General features: G+C 71.8%; 1 protein-coding gene across 1 annotated transcript; it reads right to left on the reverse strand.

Moving 5' to 3' along the window:
- Positions 1–146: 146 nt before the first annotated feature.
- On the reverse strand, positions 147–13,199 carry SCYL1 (SCY1 like pseudokinase 1). Its single transcript, XM_068923711.1, has 16 exons — positions 12,889–13,199; positions 10,943–11,083; positions 9,594–9,710; positions 8,879–9,090; positions 7,726–7,816; positions 6,823–6,978; positions 6,587–6,745; positions 6,405–6,512; positions 5,537–5,650; positions 5,268–5,423; positions 5,010–5,198; positions 3,463–3,538; positions 2,876–3,001; positions 1,691–1,806; positions 1,434–1,608; positions 147–359 (listed from the first exon to the last, which is right to left on the reverse strand). Exons 1-16 carry the CDS (start codon positions 13,129–13,131, stop codon positions 178–180), a joined length of 2,361 nt encoding a protein of 786 aa, XP_068779812.1. The 5' UTR covers positions 13,132–13,199; the 3' UTR covers positions 147–177.
- Between the last annotated feature and the right edge of the window lie 5,531 nt (positions 13,200–18,730).

Consider the following 18,730-nt stretch of genomic DNA (forward strand, 5'->3'; position numbering starts at 1 on the left):
GAGCAGTGGCTCCCGGACGCCTGGGTCCTTGGAGGCAGAGGGAGCGGCCCCCCCCCCCCGCCCCGGACGCCTGGGCCCCCCCCGGACGCCTGGGCCCCCCCCGGACGCCTGGGCCCCGGCGGGCGCGAGGACGAGGCGGAGGCGGCTGCGGCTCCGGGTTTATTGGGCGGCGCCGGCTCAGTCCAGCTTGCGGGCGCCCAGCTTGAGGGGCCCGCGGGGCGGCTTGCGGGCGGCGCGCCGGGCCTCGAGCTCCCGCCGCCGCTGCTCCCGCTGCTCCCGCCGCTGCTCCGGCCGCTCCGGCTGCTGCTCCGGCTGCTGCTCCGGCCGCTCCGGCCGCGTCTGCTGCGCTCTGGTGGCTCCTGAGGGAGAGAGCAGCTCAACTGGGCCGCACTGGGCCCAGTACGGGGCGATGGGGGGAACTGGGAACCAGTATGGGGTGACGGGGGGGGACTGGAAACCAGTATGGGGTGACGGGGGAGGGGAACTGGACCCAGTACGGGGTGATGGTGGGGGAACTGGGCCCAGTAGAGGGTGATGGGGGGGACTGGGAACCAGTATGGGGTGATGGGGGGGGACTGGAAACCAGTATGGGGTGACGGGGGAGGGGAACTGGACCCAGTACGGGGTGATGGTGGGGGAACTGGGCCCAGTAGAGGGTGATGGGGGGGACTGGGAACCAGTATGGGGTGATGGGGGGGTATTGGGAACCAGTATGGGGTGATGGGGGAGGAGCTGGGCCCAGTAGGGGGTGATGGGGGGGGGAAACTGGGCTTAGTAGGGGGCGATGGGGAGGGACTGGGAACCAGTACGGGGTGACAGGGGGGAAACTGGGCCCAGTACGGGGTGACAAGGGGGATTGGGAACCAGTACGGGGTGACGGGGGGGGGGAACTGGGCCCAGTATGGAGTGACAAGGGGGACTGGGAACCAGTATGGAGTGACAAGGGGGACTGGGAACCAGTACGGGGTGACGGGGGGGGAACTGGGCCCAGTATGGGGTGACAAGGGGGACTGGGAACCAGTATGGGGTGACGGGGGGGGGAACTGGGCCCAGTATGGGGTGACAAGGGGGATTGGGAACCAGTATGGGGTGACAAGGGGGACTAGGAACCAGTATGGGGTGACGGGGGGGGGAACTGGGCCCAGTACGGGGTGACGAGGGGGACTGGGAACCAGTATGGGGTGACAAGGGGGATTGGGAACCAGTACGGGGTGACAAGGGGGATTAGGAACCAGTATGGGGTGACGGGGGGGGAACTGGGCCCAGTACGGGGTGACAAGGGGGACTGGGAACCAGTATGGGGTGACAAGGGGGATTAGGAACCAGTATGGGGTGACGGGGGGGGAACTGGGCCCAGTACGGGGTGACGAGGGGGACTGGGAACCAGTACGGGGGGGGGGACTGGGCCCAGCAGGGGGCGACGGGGGCCTCACCGGCGGGGGGCGGCAGCGGGGCCCAGGCGTCCTCGGCGCCGCCGGGGCCCAGGGCGGCGAAGGGGTCGGGCTCGCCCGCCTGGGGCCACTCGTAGTCGCTGGCCGGGCGGGTGCCGGCGGGGGGGGCGGCCGGGGCCCCGCTCCCCCCGCCGGACTGGGCCCAGGCGTCCGGGTCCTGGAGGAGGGGGCAGGTGGGAGGTCAGCGCCGCGGGCCCAGGCGTCCGGGGGCGCTGGCGCTCGTCCCCCCCCGGCCTCACCTCCAGGCTGCCCCAGTCGTCCTCGTCCCAGCGCTCCGGCTCCTCCGGCTCCTCCGGCTCCGGCGCCTCCTGGGCCGCGATGGCGGCGGGCGCCGGAGCTGCCGGCGGCGGCGGCTCTGCGGGCGACAGGGGTGTCGGGCGGGCCCAGGCGTCCGGGCACCCCGGGGCCCAGGCGTCCGGGCACCCCGGGGCCCCGGTGTCCGGGCTCCAGTGGTCCCAGGTGTCCGGGCACCCCGGGGCCCCGGTGTCCGGGCTCCAGCGGTCCCAGGCGTCCGGGCATCCCAGGGCCCCGGTGTCCGGGCTCCCACAGTCCCAGGCGTCCGGGCACCCCGGGGCCCAGGTGTCCGGGCTCCCAGGTCCAGCTATCCCCACTCCCACAGTCCCAGGTGTCCGGGCACCCCGGGGCCCAGGCATCCGGGCACCTAGGTATCCCAGCTCCCCAGATCCCTGCTCCCGTGGACCCAGGTGTCCGGGCACCCCTGATCCCACCTCCCATGGTCCCAGGCATCCGGGGCCCAGGCGTCCGGGCACCTGCGGTCCCAGGTGTCCAGGGTCCCTCATGTCCCAGCTGCCCTGTCACGGTCCCAAGCGTGCGAGCACCCCGGGGCCCAGGCGTCCGGGCACCCAGCTCCAGGTATCCCCACGGTCCCAGGCGTCCGGGCACCTGCGGTCCCAGGCGTCCGGGCACCCAGCTCCAGGTATCCCCACTCCCACAGTCCCAGGCGTCCGGGCACCCCGGGGCCCAGGCGTCCGGGCACCCAGCTCCAGGTATCCCCACTCCCACGGTCTCAGGCGTCCGGGCACCCCGGGGCCCAGGCGTCCGGGCACCCAGCTCCAGGTATCCCCACTCCCACGGTCTCAGGCGTCCGGGCACCCCGGGGCCCAGGCGTCCGGGCACCCAGCTCCAGGTATCCCCACTCCCACGGTCCCAGGCGTCCGGGCACCGCGGGGCCCAGGCGTCCGGGCACCCAGCTCCAGGTATCCCCACTCCCACAGTCCCAGGCGTGCGAGCACCCCGGGGCCCAGGCGTCCGGGCACCCAGCTCCAGGTATCCCCACTCCCACGGTCTCAGGCGTCCGGGCACCCCGGGGCCCAGGCGTCCGGGCACCCAGCTCCAGGTATCCCCACTCCCACGGTCCCAGGCGTCCGGGCACCGCGGGGCCCAGGCGTCCGGGCGGCACTCACCGGGGGCGGGCGGCGGGGCGGCGCCGGGGCCGCCCATGAGCTTGGCGGTGAGCGAGGAGACGCCGGTGACGGCCCAGGTGACGGCGGCCCCCAGCCCCGCGGCCCCCCCGGGCTCCGGCGCCGCCTCTGCGGGGGGGACAGCGGGGTGGCGCTGGCGCCCGCGGCCCCCCATGTCCCCCCCCACCATGTCTCTGTGTCCCCCCTGTCCTCCCCGTGCCCCTGTCCTGTGTCCATGTCCCTGTGTCCCCCAGGTCCCCCCGTGTCCCCACATCCCCCCATCCTGTGCCCCCCACGTCCCTGCATCTCCCCCTTCCTGTGTCCCCCGTGTCCCTTCACCCCCGTGTCACCTTCCCGTGTCCCCATGTCCTTGCATCTCCCCCTTCCTGTCTCCGTGTCCCTTCATCCCGTGTCCCATGCCCCCCTGCATCCCCGTGTCCCCCTTTCCATGTGTCCCGTGTCCCTGCGTCATCCGTGTCCCCGCACCCCCCCCGCATCCCACGTCCCCCACATCCCGCTCTCCCTTGTTCCCTCCCTTGTCCCAGCGTCATTTGCGTCCCCTCGTGTCCCCTGGCGTCCCCCGCGCTCACCCGGGGCCGGCAGCCCGCCGGGAGCCTCCGAGGCCGCTTCCAGCTTGTCCAGGAAGCTGCGGATCACCCGGAAGGCCTGCGCGGGGACGGGGCTCAGCGGCCGGCGCCGGAGCACCCCGGGGTGCTGGAGCCAGCGCCCAGAGCTCCCCACGGCTTCAACACTGGCACCCAGAGCACCCCGGGGTGCCGGAGCCACGACCCAGAGCACCCTGGGGTGCCAGAGGCAGGACACGGAGCTCCCCACGGCTCCGATGCCGCGACCCGGAGCACCCCGGGGTGCCGGAGGCAGGACACGGAGCTCCCCACGGCTCCAACACCGGCACCCGGAGCACCCCGGGGTGCCGGACGCAGGGCATGGAGCTCCCCACGGCTCCAACACTGGCACCCAGAGCACCCCGGGGTGCTCGAGGCAGGACACGGAGCTCCCCACGGCTCCGATGCCGCGACCCGGAGCACCCCGGGGTGCCGGAGGCAGGACACGGAGCTCCCCACAGCTCCAACACCGGCACCTGGAGCACCCCGGGGTGCCGGACGCAGGGCACGGAGCTCCCCACGGCTCCAACACCGGCACCCGGAGCACCCCGGGGTGCTCGAGGCAGGACACGGAGCTCCCCACGGCTCCAACACCAGCACCCGGAGCACCCCGGGGTGCCGGAGGCAGGACACGGAGCTCCCCACGGCTCCAACACCGGCACCCAGAGCAGCCCGGGGTGCCGGACGCAGGGCACGGAGCTCCCCACGGCTCCAACACCGGCACCCGGAGCACCCCGGGGTGCCGGAGGCAGGGCACGGAGCTCCCCACGGCTCCAACACCGGCACCCGGAGCACCCCGGGGTGCCGGACGCAGGGCACGGAGCTCCCCACGGCTCCAACACCGGCACCCGGAGCACCCCGGGGTGCCGGACGCAGGGCACGGAGCTCCCCACGGCTCCAACACTGGCACCCAGAGCACCCCGGGGTGCTCGAGGCAGGACACGGAGCTCCCCACGGCTCCGATGCCGCGACCCGGAGCACCCCGGGGTGCCGGAGGCAGGACACGGAGCTCCCCACAGCTCCAACACCGGCACCTGGAGCACCCCGGGGTGCCGGACGCAGGGCACGGAGCTCCCCACGGCTCCAACACCGGCACCCGGAGCACCCCGGGGTGCTCGAGGCAGGACACGGAGCTCCCCACGGCTCCAACACCAGCACCCGGAGCACCCCGGGGTGCCGGAGGCAGGACACGGAGCTCCCCACGGCTCCAACACCGGCACCCAGAGCAGCCCGGGGTGCCGGACGCAGGGCACGGAGCTCCCCACGGCTCCAACACCGGCACCCGGAGCACCCCGGGGTGCCGGAGGCAGGGCACGGAGCTCCCCACGGCTCCAACACCGGCACCCGGAGCACCCCGGGGTGCCGGACACAGGGCACGGAGCTCCCCACGGCTCCAACACCGGCACCCGGAGCACCCCGGGGTGCCGGAGGCAGGACACGGAGCTCCCCACGGCTCCAACACCGGCACCCGGAGCACCCCGGGGTGCCGGAGCGGCCGGCGGCTCTCGACCCACCTGGTCGCGCACGCTCTTGTCGGGGTCGACGGCGAGGCCGCAGAGGACGGGCAGGACGCGGGCGGCGCAGTCGCCGGGCGAGTAGCAGCCGTGGGTGGCGGCGAAGGCGAGGACGGCGGCGGCGCGGGCCGGGGCGAAGGGGTCGCGGGCGGCGCGGGCGAAGGCGGGCGCCAGGACGCGGCGGCGGGTCTGGGGGAGGCGGGAGGGTGAGGGGGGGGGCGGCGCGCCGGGTGGCGCGCCGGGTGCCGCGGGACTCACCGCCGGGCTCAGCAGCGGCCCGATCTTGCCCAGGCAGACGGTGGCGTTGCAGCGGATGGGGCCCTGCGCGTCCTGCGCCTGCAGGCGGCCCAGGTGCCGCAGCAGCTCCCCGTTGAGGTTGGGCGCGCTCAGCTTGGGCGCCAGCAGCAGCATCGCCTGCCGGCGAGGTGGGCGAGGGCGGGGGGTGAGGGCCCAGGCGTCCGGGTCCCCCCCCCCGCCGCCCCGGCCCCCAATCCCCACCCCGGCGGGGGGGCCCAGGCGTCCGGCACCTTGACGGTCTGCTCGCGGATGGCGGGGTTGGTGTCGAGGAAGCCGAGGGCGACGTGGGGGAAGATCTGGGCGTTCACCGTCGCCTCCGGCAGGAACTCGATGTAGTTCTCCAGCTGCGGGGAGAGCCATGAGGGCCCAGGCGTCCGGGCACCAGGGACCCAGGCGACCGGGACGCGGGGGAAGAGGAGCCACGGGGACCCAGGTGTCCGGGACTCAGTGCGAGAGGGGCTGCAGGGACCCAGGCGTCCGGGATGCGGGGAGAGGGGCTGTGGGGACCCAGGCGTCCGGGCCGTGGGGTGAGAGGGGCTGCAGGGACCCAGGTGTCCGGGCCGTGGGGCGAGAGGGGCTGCAGGGACCCAGGTGTCCGGGACTCAGTGTGAGAGGGGCTGCAGGGACCCAGGCATCCGGGATGCGGGGAGAGGGGCTGTGGGGACCCAGGTGTCCGGGCCGTGGGGCGAGAGGGGCTGCAGGGACCCAGGCGTCCGGGCCGTGGGGTGAGAGGGGCTGCAGGGACCCAGGTGTCCGGGCTGTGGGGTGAGAGGGGCTGCAGGGACCCAGGCGTCCGGGATGTGGGGAGAAGAGCCGCAGGGACCCAGGTGTCCGGGCTATGGGGCGAGAGGGGCTGCGGGGACCCAGGTGTCCGGGCCGTGGGGAGAGGAGCCGCAGGGACCCAGGCGTCCGGGCTGCCTGTTGAGGGCAGGACCCAGGCGTCCGGGGAGAGGGGGCCCAGGCGTCCGGGACTCAGTGGGAGAGGAGCCGCAGGGACCCAGGCGTCCGGGCTGCCTGTTGAGGGAAGGACCCAGGCGTCCGGGGAGAGGGGGCCCAGGCGTCCGGGCGAGCGCCGCCCCGCCCCCCCCCCGGCCCTACCTGCTGCAGGAGGCGGATGCGCAGGGCCCGGTCGGGGGACGAGAAGAGCTTGACGATGACGGGGACGACGCGCTCCTGGTACTCGGGCGGCTCCAGCACCCTGCTCGCCTGCGGGGGACACGGGGGGTGACGGGGGACGCCGGGGGGGGCCGGGGGGGGGCGCCCGCAGCCTTCGGCCTCACCTTGAAGAGGGGGGCGAGGACGGCGGCGCCGGCGCTGCCGAACTCCACGGCCGTCAGCAGCTGCGGCAGCACCTTGTGGCGGCAGAAGGCGGCCGGGAAGGCGTCGAGGCGGCCGCCGAGGCCCTGCAGGAACTCGTGGCGCTCGGCCGCCTCCTTGATCTGCGGGGACGCGGGGCGGTGAGGGGCGGCGGGACGGGCGCGCCGGGGCCCCGGGCAGCGGCGCCGCGCCGCCTCACCTGGATCTCCTCGAGGAAGAGGTTGGTGGCGACGAAGTCGCAGTCGAGGAAGGCGCCGGGGCGGCGCAGGCGCTGCAGCAGCTGGGCCGGGTCGGGCCGGGCCGCCGGCTCGGCCGCCACCAGCTCGCAGTAGTGCGGCACCAGCGCCGCCGGGAGCTGCCGGGGACCCAGGCGTCCGGGCGGGCCCCGAGCTGCCCGGCGGACCCAGGCGTCCGGGGCAAGGGCGGGGAGGGGGGGCCCAACACCCACTTGGGGGGCCCAGGCGTCCGGGTGCTCCCTCTCCCTCCTGCTCCCTGGGGGCCCAGGCGTCCGGGGGAAGGGCGGGGGGGCCCCCAACACCCACTTGGGGGGCCCAGGCGTCCGGGAGAAGGTGGGGGGGGGCCCAACACCCACTTGGGGGGCCCAGGCGTCCGGGTGCTCCCTCTCCCTCCTGCTCCCTGGGGGCCCAGGCGTCCGGGGAGTCTGTTCCCTCCCTCTATCCCCACCCCCCACAAGGGTCCCAGGCGTCCTAGTCACCCCCTCCCTGGGGCCCAGGCGTCCGGGTCCCCTCCACCACGGGGGTCCCAGGTGTCCATGTCCCCCCTCCCTGGGGCCCAGGCGTCCGGGTCCCCTCCACCACGGGGGTCCCAGGTGTCCATGTCCCCCCCCCCCCCCGGGGCCCAGGCGTCCGGGTCCCCTCCCTCCCTGGGGCCCAGGCGTCCGGGTCCCCTCCACCACGGGGGTCCCAGGTGTCCATGTCCCCCCCCCCCCCGGGGCCCAGGCGTCCGGGTCCCCTCCCTCCCTGGGGCCCAGGCGTCCGGGTCCCCTCCACCACGGGGGTCCCAGGTGTCCATGTCCCCCCCCCCCCCGGGGCCCAGGCGTCCGGGTCCCCTCCCTCCCTGGGGCCCAGGCGTCCGGGCGCACCTTGCCGAAGCAGCGCAGCGCCCCGGCCCGGGGCAGGGGCCCGTTGAAAACCTCCCAGATGAGGCAGCCCAGGCGCCACATGTCCCCCGCCCTGCGCGGGGACAGCGGGGACAGCGGGGACAGCGGTGACGCAGGGACGCGGGACCGACCTCCCCCCCCCCCGCTGGCCCCCGTGTCCCCCGTCCCCACATGTCCTCTGTGTCCGCCGTCCCCTGGGACGTGCCGGGCCCCGTGTCCCCATCCCGAGGCCCCCTCATGTCCCTGTGTCCCGTGTCCCCACCGTGTCTCCCCATGCCCCTCTCCGTGTCCTCGTGTCCCCCTGTGCCCATGTCCCCAACCTCCGTGTCCCTGTGTCCCATGTCCCCTTGTGCCCCCCATGTCCATGTCCCCAACCTCCATGTCCCCGTGTCCCATGTCCCCTTGTGCCCCCCATGTCCCCAACCTCCGTGTCCCCGTGTCCCATGTCCCCTTGTGTCCCCCATGTCCATGTCCCCAACCTCCATGTCCCCGTGTCCCATGTCCCCTTGTGTCCATGTCCCCGTGTCCCATGTCCCCTTGTGTCCCCCATGTCCCCATGTCCCCTTGTGCCCATGTCCATGTCCCCAACCTCCATGTCCTCGTGTCCCATGTTCCCTTGTGTCCCCCATGTCCATGTCCCCAACCTCCATGTCCCCATGTCCCATGTCCCCTTGTGCCCATGTCCCCAACCTCCGTGTCCCTGTGTCCCATGTCCCCTTGTGCCCATGTCCATGTCCCCAACCTCCGTGTCCTCGTGTCCCATGTCCCCTTGTGTCCCCCATGTCCATGTCCCCAACCTCCATGTCCCCATGTCCCATGTCCCCTTGTGCCCATGTCCCCAACCTCTGTGTCCCCGTGTCCCATGTCCCCTTGTGCCCATGTCCCCAACCTCCGTGTCCCCGTGTCCCATGTCCCCTTGTGCCCCCCATGTCCCATGCCCCCCCGTCCCATGTCTCTTTGTGTCCTCCCCGTGTCCCATGTCCCCATCATCCATGTCCCCGTGTGCCATGTCCCCCCATGTCCCCATCCTCCATGTCCCTGGGTCCCATGTCCCCCCGTGCCCCATGCCTCTTTGTGTCCCCCCATGTCCCCCCATATCCCCATCCCCCCGTGTCCCCCCCCCGCTGTCACTCACCAGGGGTGCGCGCGGTCGTGGGAGGCGGTGCCGAGCTCGGGCGGGTCGTAGGGCCGAGGGGGCCCCGGCGTCCGGGGCGGGGGGGGGTCGCCGGCGGGGGCCACCCGCTCCAGCCCCCCCAGCTTCCACTCGCCGGCCCGGTCCACGAAGACGGCGCCGGGGCCCAGCGCGTGGTGCACCAGCCCGCAGCCCGCCAGGAAGCCCAGCGCCTTCTGCGGCCCGGACGCCTGGGTCCCGCGCGGGCCCGGACGCCTGGGCCCCCTCCCCGGACACCTGGGCCCCTCCCGGGATGCCTGGTCCCTTCCTTGGACACCTAGGCCCCTCCCCAGACACCTGGGCCCCTTCCCCGGATGCCTGGGCCCCTTTCCTGGACACCTGGGTCCCTTCCCCGGACACCTGGGCCCCTCCCCGGACACCTGGGCCCCCTCCCCGGACACCTGGGCCCCTTCCCTGGACACCTGGGCCCTTCCCCGGACGCCTGGGTCCCCTCCCCGGACACCTGGGCCCGTCTGGGTCCCTCCTACACACCAGGGTCCCTCCTGGACACCAGGGTCCCCATGGGGGAAGGTCCCACTCCCCCCCCGATGCCTGGGCCCTCCCGGATGCCTGGGCCCCTCTGGACACCTGGGCCCTCCCGGATGCCTGCGCTCCCCCCGGACGCCTGGGCCCCCCCGGACGCCTGGCCCCCCCCCCGGACGCCTGGGCCCCTCCTCACCAGGAGCTGGTGGAGCCCCCAGGCGACCTCGGGCTCGGGCAGGGCCCCGGCCCGGCCCCGCAGGTGGAGGCGCAGCGGCGTCACCGGCTCCGTCACCACGTAGATGCACTTGTCCGTCTGCCGGCACGTCCCTCCGTGTCCCCTCCGTGTCCCCTGTGTCCCTCCGTGTCCCTCCGTGTCCCCTCCGTGTCCCCTGTGTCCCTCCGTGTCCCCTGTGTCCCCTGCGTCCCTCCGTGTCCCCTCCGTGTCCCCTCCGTGTCCCCTGCGTCCCTCCGTGTCCCCTCTGTGTCCCCTGTGTCCCATATCCCCTGCGTCCCTCCGTGTCCCCTGTATCCTCTCCACGTCCCCTCCGTGTCCCCTGTGTCCCTCCGTGTCCCCTCCATGTCCCCTGTGTCCCATGTCCCTCCCTGTCCCCTCCGTGTCCCATGTCCATGTCCCCTGTGTCCCTCCCTGTCCCCTCCGTGTTCCCTGTGTCCCTCCGTGTCCCCTCCATGTCCCCTATGTCCCCTCCATGTCCCCTGTGTCCCATGTCCCTCCCTGTCCCCTCCGTGTCCCATGTCCATGTCCCCTGTGTCCCTCCCTGTCCCCTCCGTGTCCCCTGTGTCCCTCCGTGTCCCCTCCATGTCCCCTATGTCCCCTCCATGTCCCCTGTGTCCCATGTCCCTCCCTGTCCCCTCCGTGTCCCATGTCCATGTCCCCTGTGTCCCTCCATGTCCCCTCTGTGTCCCGTGTCCCTCCGTGTCCCCTCCATGTCCCCTGTGTCCCCTGTGTCCCTCCGTGTCCCTCCGTGTCCCCTCCGTGTCCCCTGTGTCCCCTGTGTCCCTCCGTGTCCCCCCATGTCCCCTGTGTCCATGTCCCCTGCGTCCCTCCCTGTCCCCTCCGTGTCCCCTGTGTCCCTCCATGTCCCCTCCATGTCCCCTATGTCCCTTCCATGTCCCCTGTGTCCCATGTCCCTCCCTGTCCCCTCTGTGTCCCATGTCCATGTCCCCTGCGTCCCTCCGTGTCCCCTCCGTGTCCCCTGTGTCCCATGTCCCTCCCTGTCCCCTCCGTGTCCCCGTCACCATGTCCCCTGCATCCCTCCGTGTCCCCTCTGTGTCCCCTGTGTCCCTCCGTGTCCCCTGTATCCCCTCCATGTCCCGTGTCCCTCCGTGTCCCCTGTGTCCCTCCATGTCCCAAATATACTCCTGTCCCCCTGTGACCCCATGGCCCCCCCATGTCCCACGTCCCCGTGTCCCCATGTCCCACGTCCCCCCGTGTGCCCCCGTGTCCCCGTGTGTCCCCACGTCCCCTGTGCCCCCTGCATCCCGCCACGTCCCCGTTTCCCCCGCGCGTCCCCCGCGCGTCCCCACCTCCAGCGCGTCGACGTAGGCCAGCACGTTGGGGTGCCGCAGGGTCTTGAGGCGCTTGAGGGCGGCGCGGGCGGCCTGGGTCCGCTCGGGCGCCTCGGCCCGCACGTCGTGCGCCAGCACCGACACCGGCTCCCCCGTGGCCTGCGGGGACGCGGGGACGTCGCCGCCACCGCCGCCGCTGCCACCGCCGGCCCTCATCCCCGGAGGCCCCGCTCCCCTGTCCCCGGCCCCACGCGCCCCCTCCCTGCCCCACACCTGGTCCCTGGTCCCCATCTCCTGTCCCCATCCCTGGGGTCTGTCCCCTGTTCCTGGTCCCCATCCCAGCCCCTGGCCCCATCCCTGGTCCCTGGTCCCCATCCCCATCTCCTGTCCTCACACCTGGTCCCTGGTCCCCATCTTCTGTCCTCACACCTGGCCCCTTGTCCCCATCCCCACTCCCTGATCCCCATCCCCATCTCCTGTCCTCACACCTGGTCCCTGGTCCCCATCCCTGGTCCCTGATCCCCATCCCCATCCCCTGTCCTCACACCTGGTCCCTGGTCCCCATCCCTGGTCCCTGGTCCCCATCCCCATCTCCTGTCCTCACACCTGGTCCCTGGTCCCCATCCCTGGTCCCTGATCCCCATCCCCATCTCCTGTCCTCACACCTGGTCCCTGGTCCCCATCCCTGGTCCCTGGTCCCCATCCCCATCTCCTGTCCTCACACCTGGTCCCTGGTCCCCATCTTCTGTCCTCACACCTGGCCCCTTGTCCCCATCCCCACTCCCTGATCCCCATCCCCATCTCCTGTCCTCACACCTGGTCCCTGGTCCCCATCCCTGGTCCCTGATCCCCATCCCCATCCCCTGTCCTCACACCTGGTCCCTGGTCCCCATCCCTGGTCCCTGGTCCCCATCCCCATCTCCTGTCCTCACACCTGGTCCCTGGTCCCCATCTTCTGTCCTCACACCTGGCCCCTTGTCCCCATCCCCACTCCCTGATCCCCATCCCCATCTCCTGTCCTCACACCTGGCCCCTGGTCCCCATCCCCGGTCCCTGTCCCCATCCCCATCTCCTGTCCTCACACCTGGCCCCTTGTCCCCATCCCCACTCCCTGGTCCCCATCCCCATCTCCTGTCCTCACACCTGGTCCCCATCCCCATCTCCTGTCCTCACACCTGGTCCCTGGTCCCCATCCCCGGTCCCTGTCCCCATCCCCATCCCCTGTCCCCATCCCAGCCCCTGTCCCCATCCCTGGCCCAAGCCCCGTCCCCATCCCTGGTCCCTTGTCCCCATCCCCTGGCCCCATGCCTGGTGCCCGTCCCCTGTCCCTGGCCCCATCCCAGCCCCCCGTCCCCATCCCCGTCCCTTGTCCCCGTCCCCTGGCCCCATCCCTGTCCCTACAGAGGCCCCAGCTCCTGGCTGCTCCTGTCCCCCCACAGGCCCCGGCCCATCCTCGTCCCCGTCGCCGGTCCCCAACCCCACAGAGGTCCCTGTCCCTGCTGTCCCCATCCTCGTCCCTGCTACCCCGTCCCCTCGCAGGCCCTGGACCGGCCCCGGCCCCCTGGTCCCCCTGGTCCCCCTGGTCCCCAACCCCTCACAGGCCCCGGCCCATCTCTGCGGATCCCCCGGTCCCCCCCGGTCCCCTCAGTTCCCCCTGTGTCCCCCGATCCCCCCGGTCCGGTCCCCCTCGGTCCGGTCCCCCCGATCCCTCCCGGTCCCCCGGTCCCTCCAGCCCCCAGATCCCCCCGGTCCGGTCCCCCCAATCCCCCCCCGATCCCCCCCCGATCCCCCCCCGATCCGGTCCCCCCCGGTCCCCCCGGTCCCTCCAGCCCCCCCAATCCCCCCCCGATCCCCCCCCGATCCCCCTCCCGGTCCCCCCGGTCCCTCCAGCCCCCCCGATCCCCCCCGATCCCCCCCCGATCCCCCCCGATCCCCCCGGTCCGGCCCCCCCGGGCCGCTCTCGCCTTGCGGCGGCCGCGCAGGAGCCTCCAGGCCGCGGGCGGCTCCGGCTCCGGCTCCGGTTCGGGCTCGGGCTGCGGGTGCCGGTGCCGGTGGGGGTCGGTGCCGCTGTCCCGGTGCCGGTCGGGGTCGGGGTCCCGGTCGGGGTCCCGGTCGGGGTCGGGGTCCCGGTCCGGCTGCGGGAGGGTCTCGGGCGGGCCGAGCTCGAAGGGGAAATCGCGGACCGGGTCCCGGGAGAAGAGCCACATCCCGGCGGGACCGGGGGGGCCGGACCGGGGGGGCCGGACCGGGGGGGCCGGGGGGAGCGGGGGGACCGGGGGGAGCCGGAGCGGGGAGAGGGAGGGACCGGGGGGAGGGACGGGAAGAGCGACGTGAGAGGGGGAGGGACCGGGGGGAGGGGACGGGGGGAGGGACGGGGGGAGGGACGGGGGGAGGGGGAGGGGGGAGGGACCGGGGGGAGGGGACGGGGGGGGGCAGGAAGAGGGAGGGAGGGACCGGGGGGAGGGACCGGGGGGGGACCGGGGGGACGGACATGGGGGAGGGACCGGGGGAGGGAGGGGCATAGAGGGAGAGACGGGAAGAGCGACGTGGGGGGGAGGGACATGAGACCGGGGGGAGGGACATAGGGGGAGGGGACGGGGGGAGGGACCAGGGGAGGGAGGGACGTGAGAGGGGGAGGGACCGGGGGGGGAGGGACCGGGGGGAGGGACATGGAGGGGGAGAGACCGAGGAGGGAGAGGGAGGGACGGGGGGGGAGGGGGGAGGGAAGTGAGGGGGGACCGAGGAGGGAGAGGGAGGGACGGGGGGGAGGGGGACGCGGGGAGGGAGGTGAGATCGGGGGAGGGAGGGGGGACGTGGGGGAGGGAGGGGGGACGTGGCGGGGGGCACCAGGGCCACTCGTGTGACGAGCGCAGCAGTGCTCAGACGGGGCCGCGCGCCGTGGGGTGTGACATGGGGACACGCGGGGGGTGTGACATGGGGCGATGACACCGGGACACGCGGGGGGTGTGACATGGGGACACGCGGGGGGGTGTGACATGGGGACACGCGGGGGGTGTGACATGGGGCGATGACACCGGGACACGCGGGGGGTGTGACATGGGGACACGCGGGGGGGTGTGACATGGGGTGATGACACCGGGACACACGGGGGGTGTGACATGGGGACACGCGGGGGGTGTGACATGGGGCGATGACACCGGGACACGTGTGGGGTGTGACATGGGGACACGCGGGGGGTGTGACATGGGGCGATGACACCGGGACACGCGGGGGGTGTGACATGGGGACACGCGGGGGGGTGTGACATGGGGTGATGACACCGGGACACGCGGGGGGTGTGACATGGGGACACGCGGGGGGTGTGACATGGGGTGATGACACCGGGACACACGGGGGGTGTGACATGGGGACACGCGGGGGGTGTGACATGGGGTGATGACACCGGGACACGCGGGGGGTGTGACATGGGGCGATGACACCGGGACACGCGGGGGGTGTGACATGGGGACACGCGGGGGGGTGTGACATGGGGCGATGACACCGGGACACGTGTGGGGTGTGACATGGGGACACGCGGGGGGTGTGACATGGGGCGATGACACCGGGACACGCGGGGGGTGTGACATGGGGACACGCGGGGGGGTGTGACATGGGGTGATGACACCGGGACACGCGGGGGGTGTGACATGGGGACACGCGGGGGGTGTGACATGGGGTGATGACACCGGGACACGCGGGGGGTGTGACATGGGGACACGCGGGGGGTGTGACATGGGGTGATGACACCGGGACACGCGGGGGGTGTGACATGGGGACACGCGGGGGGTGTGACATGGGGCGATGACACCGGGACACGCGGGGGGTGTGACATGGGGACACGCGGGGGGTGTGACATGGGGCGATGACACCGGGACACGCGGGGGGTGTGACATGGGGACACGGGGACATGTGGAGTGTGACACAGGGCGATGACATGGGGACACGTGTGGGGACATGGGGAGTGTGACATGGGGCAATGTCATGGGGACACGTTTGGGGACACAGTGTGGGGCTGCTCCAGTTCCAGGTGACGGGACGGGTGACACAGAACAAGGGTGACACAGGACAGGTGACATGGGACGGGTGACACGGGATGAGGTGACATAGGACGGGGGACATGTCTCGCCAGAGCCCTGGCAGGTACCGCAAGGTGATGGGACGGGACGGGGAGGGACACGGGGACCACGTCCGGCTCCGTCACGCGTCGGGGACCACGTCACGGGCTGTCACGTGTCGGGACCACGTCCGGCTCCGTCACCCGACACGTGTCAGGACCACGTCCGGCTCCGTCACGCGTCGGGGACCACGTCACGGGCTGTCACGTGTCGGGACCACGTCCGGCTCCGTCACCCGACACGTGTCAGGACCACGTCCGGCTCCGTCACGCGTCGGGGACCACGTCACGGGCTGTCACGTGTCGGGACCACGTCCGGCTCCGTCACCCGACACGTGTCGGGGACCACGTCCGGCTCCGTCACGCGTCGGGGACCACGTCACGGGCTGTCACGTGTCGGGACCACGTCCGGCTCCGTCACCCGACACGTGTCGGGGACCACGTCCGGCTCCGTCACGCGTCGGGGACCACGTCACGGGCTGTCACGTGTCAGGACCACGTCCGGCTCCGTCACCCGACACGTGTTGGGGCCACGTCCGGCTCCGTCACGCGTCGGGGACCACGTCACGGGCTGTCACGTGTCGGGACCACGTCCGGCTCCGTCACCCGACACGTGTTGGGGCCACGTCCGGCTCCGTCACGCGTCGGGGACCACGTCACGGGCTGTCACGTGTCGGGACCACGTCCGGCTCCGTCACCCGACACGTGTCGGGGACCACGTCCGGCTCCGTCACCCGACACGCGTCGGGGACCACGTCACGGGCTGTCACGTGTCGGGACCACGTCCGGCTCCGTCATGTGACAGAGGCCACGTCACGGGCTGTCACGTGACACACGGCGGGGGACACGCCCGCTCCGTCCCCCCACACGCGTGTCGGGGCCCAGCTGGATTCGGGGCGACAGGGACAGCTTGTGGCGAAGGCCGTTCCGGGGCCAGAAAGGGGGATTTTGGGGCCGGGCGGCTCGTTAGCGGGGGCTGCTGACGAGCGGGGCGGCGCGAGAGCGAGGACACCAGGCGGGTCGATTCGAGCACCTTTATTGGGGGGTCGTCGCGACACGGAGCCGCCCCAACACGGGGGCGTCGCGACATGGAGGCCGTCGCGACACGGAGCCGCCCCAGCGGGGGGGGGGTCACCTCGACACGGGACCCGTCACGACGTGGGGGCCCGTCGTGACACGGAGCCTGCTGCGATGTGGAGGCCGTCGTGACACAGAGCCTGTCGTGACACGGGGCCCGTCGCGACACGGGGCCACCCCAAAACACAGTTATCGTGACATGGAGCCTGCTGCGACGTGGAGGCCGTCGTGACACGGGGCCCGTCGCGACACGGGACCCATCGTGATACAGGGTCACCCCAAAACTCAGCTATCGTGACGCAGGTCCCGTCATGACACAGGGGGTCACCTCACTACTCAGCTATTGTGACGTGGGGCCCGTCGCGACATGGGGCCCGTCGCGACACAGGGGGTCACCCCAAAACTCAGCTATTGCAACACGGGGCCCGTCGTGATACAGGGTCACCCCAAAACTCAGCTATTGTGACGTGGGGCCCATCGTGACAAAGGGGGTCACCCCAATACCCAGCTATCGCGACATGGGGTCCGTCGTGACATGGGGCCCATCGTGACACAGGGTCACCCCAAAACTCAGCTATTGTGATGTGGGGCCCGTCGTGACACAGGGGGTCACTCCAAAACTCGGCTATCGTGACATGGGGCCCGTCGCGACACGGGGCCACCCCAAAACTCGGCTATCGCGACGTGGGGCCCGTCGCGACACGGGGCCACCCCAAAACTCGGCTATGGCGACACGGGGCCCGTCGCGACACGGGGGGCCACCCCAAAACTCGGCTATGGCGACACGGGGCCCGTCGCGACACAGGGGGCCACCCCAAAACTCGGCTATGGCGACACGGGGCCCGTCGTGACACAGGGGGTCACCCCAAAACTCGGCTATGGCGACACGGGGCCCGTGGCGAGCGGCGGCGGCCCCAGGCCCTGCGGCGGGGGGAGCGCGGGCGCCGCGGGGAGTCGAACCCCGTCCCGGCGGGAGTGCCGCCACCGGCGCCTTTTGCTTTTTTTTCCGTGAAACGAAGGAGAAAAGCAAAACCTGAGACAACGAGGCGTTCTCTCAGGAAAAGAAAACCTGGGGCCGGCGGCGCCGCCGCGGAGCCTCCTCTCGCTCTCGGCCTTCCCCTCGGCCGCTCCGGGCGGATTTCCCCCCTTTTTTCCCCTGCTGAATGTTGCCGCGAGGCGCCGCCGCCGGAGGGGCCGGGGCGAGCCGCCTGCGGGGTTTTCTGGGTTTTTTTGGGGGGGGGGGATCCCCCCACCCCGCGTCCCCGGACCTGAAACGCCCTCGTTTGGAGGGGCGTTTTTAGTTCCGAAAAAGGCCGGTTTTGGGGCCGGCGGGGCGCGGCGTGAAGCCGAGGAGCGCGGGGGGGCTCGAGGCCGCAACGCGGGGCCGGGCTGCGTTCGTAACCCCCCTTTGGTGTTTGTTTTTTTCCCCCCCGTTAATGCTTCAATTTTGGGTTTTTTCCTTCCCCTCCCCCCCCCCCCCCCCGGCAAGGTTTGGGGTAAAGAAAGAAAAGAAGCGTATTCACCTGGTCTGTGTCCACCGGGTGTCGCGACACCTTTGCTGCTGCTCCTACCGCTCTCTGCAAAGTAATCTTAACACTAAGGTTGCCCCCCCGCCGCCCGCCACCCCCCCGGCCCTGAAACCGCCTGGAAACGGGGCTCGACAGCAAAAAGAAGCGCTAGTCTTACTGGAAATCACCTTTCCCCCCGGAAAGACAAAGAGATCCCGCACCGGAGCGGCGTGGCGCAGGGGCGCTGCTTGGGTTTTCCCTGGAGTTGCAGCTTTGCAAGTTGCTTTTTTGGGGGTTTGTTGTTGTTGTTGGCTGGTGCCGGTGCTGGTTTTTGGCTTTTTTTTTTTTTTTTTAAGCGCAATCTGGCTGGTCACTGAGGCATCTGCAAGAAACCGAAGCGCCAGCGCCCCGGCCGCCTCCCAGCACCCCGAGAAGCGCCGTTACCTAACGCGGCTCCGTGCAACGCGCCCGACAGCCGGCTGCCTTTAAACGTTCGGGGTTTTTTGGTTTTTTAACTCTCCTGTTTTTTTTTTTTTTTGCTTTTGCTTTTGCCTTTCTGTTTGTTTTTGGCCTTTTTTTTTTCCCCCTCTCCTTTTTAACTGTCCAAGCACTAGCTCCACGCGCTACGCCAGCGGCTCAAGCCCCGCGGCCCAGTTACTTGCCCGGAGCCCTGCGGGCAGCCGCTGCCTTGGCCGGGGACGTCTGTAAAAAGAGAAGCTGGAAGAAGTGGTGAGCCCCCCAACCCCCCCGCCGCTGCCGCCCCCCCCCCGACCCGGCAATTAAGCAATGAGCGGCTAACGAAGGGGACGGGTTGGGGGGGGCGCGATGCAAGCGGGGGTCTCGGCGGGCGCCGGCGGCATGCACGGTCCCCCCGGCGCGCCGCGCCGGCGCGGGTACTTACTCCGCTCCGTCATTATTAACTTATTATTACGCTTTTTAAATAGTCCTCACTGGTCTGGTTTAAAGCGGGGTTTTTTTGTGTGTTTTTTTAAAGAAATCGCTCCTCTGGCCAGTTCCTCCGTTAGGGAGCTGGGACCTGGCGGTGCCGCGGGGAGAGCGCGGGAGGGAGGGCAGGGAGGAGAGAAACAGCAGCAGCGACCACGGCGG

Source organism: Struthio camelus, chromosome 35 (genome assembly GCF_040807025.1).
Source record: "Struthio camelus isolate bStrCam1 chromosome 35, bStrCam1.hap1, whole genome shotgun sequence".
In the NCBI taxonomy this organism is placed as follows: Eukaryota; Metazoa; Chordata; class Aves; order Struthioniformes; family Struthionidae; genus Struthio; species Struthio camelus.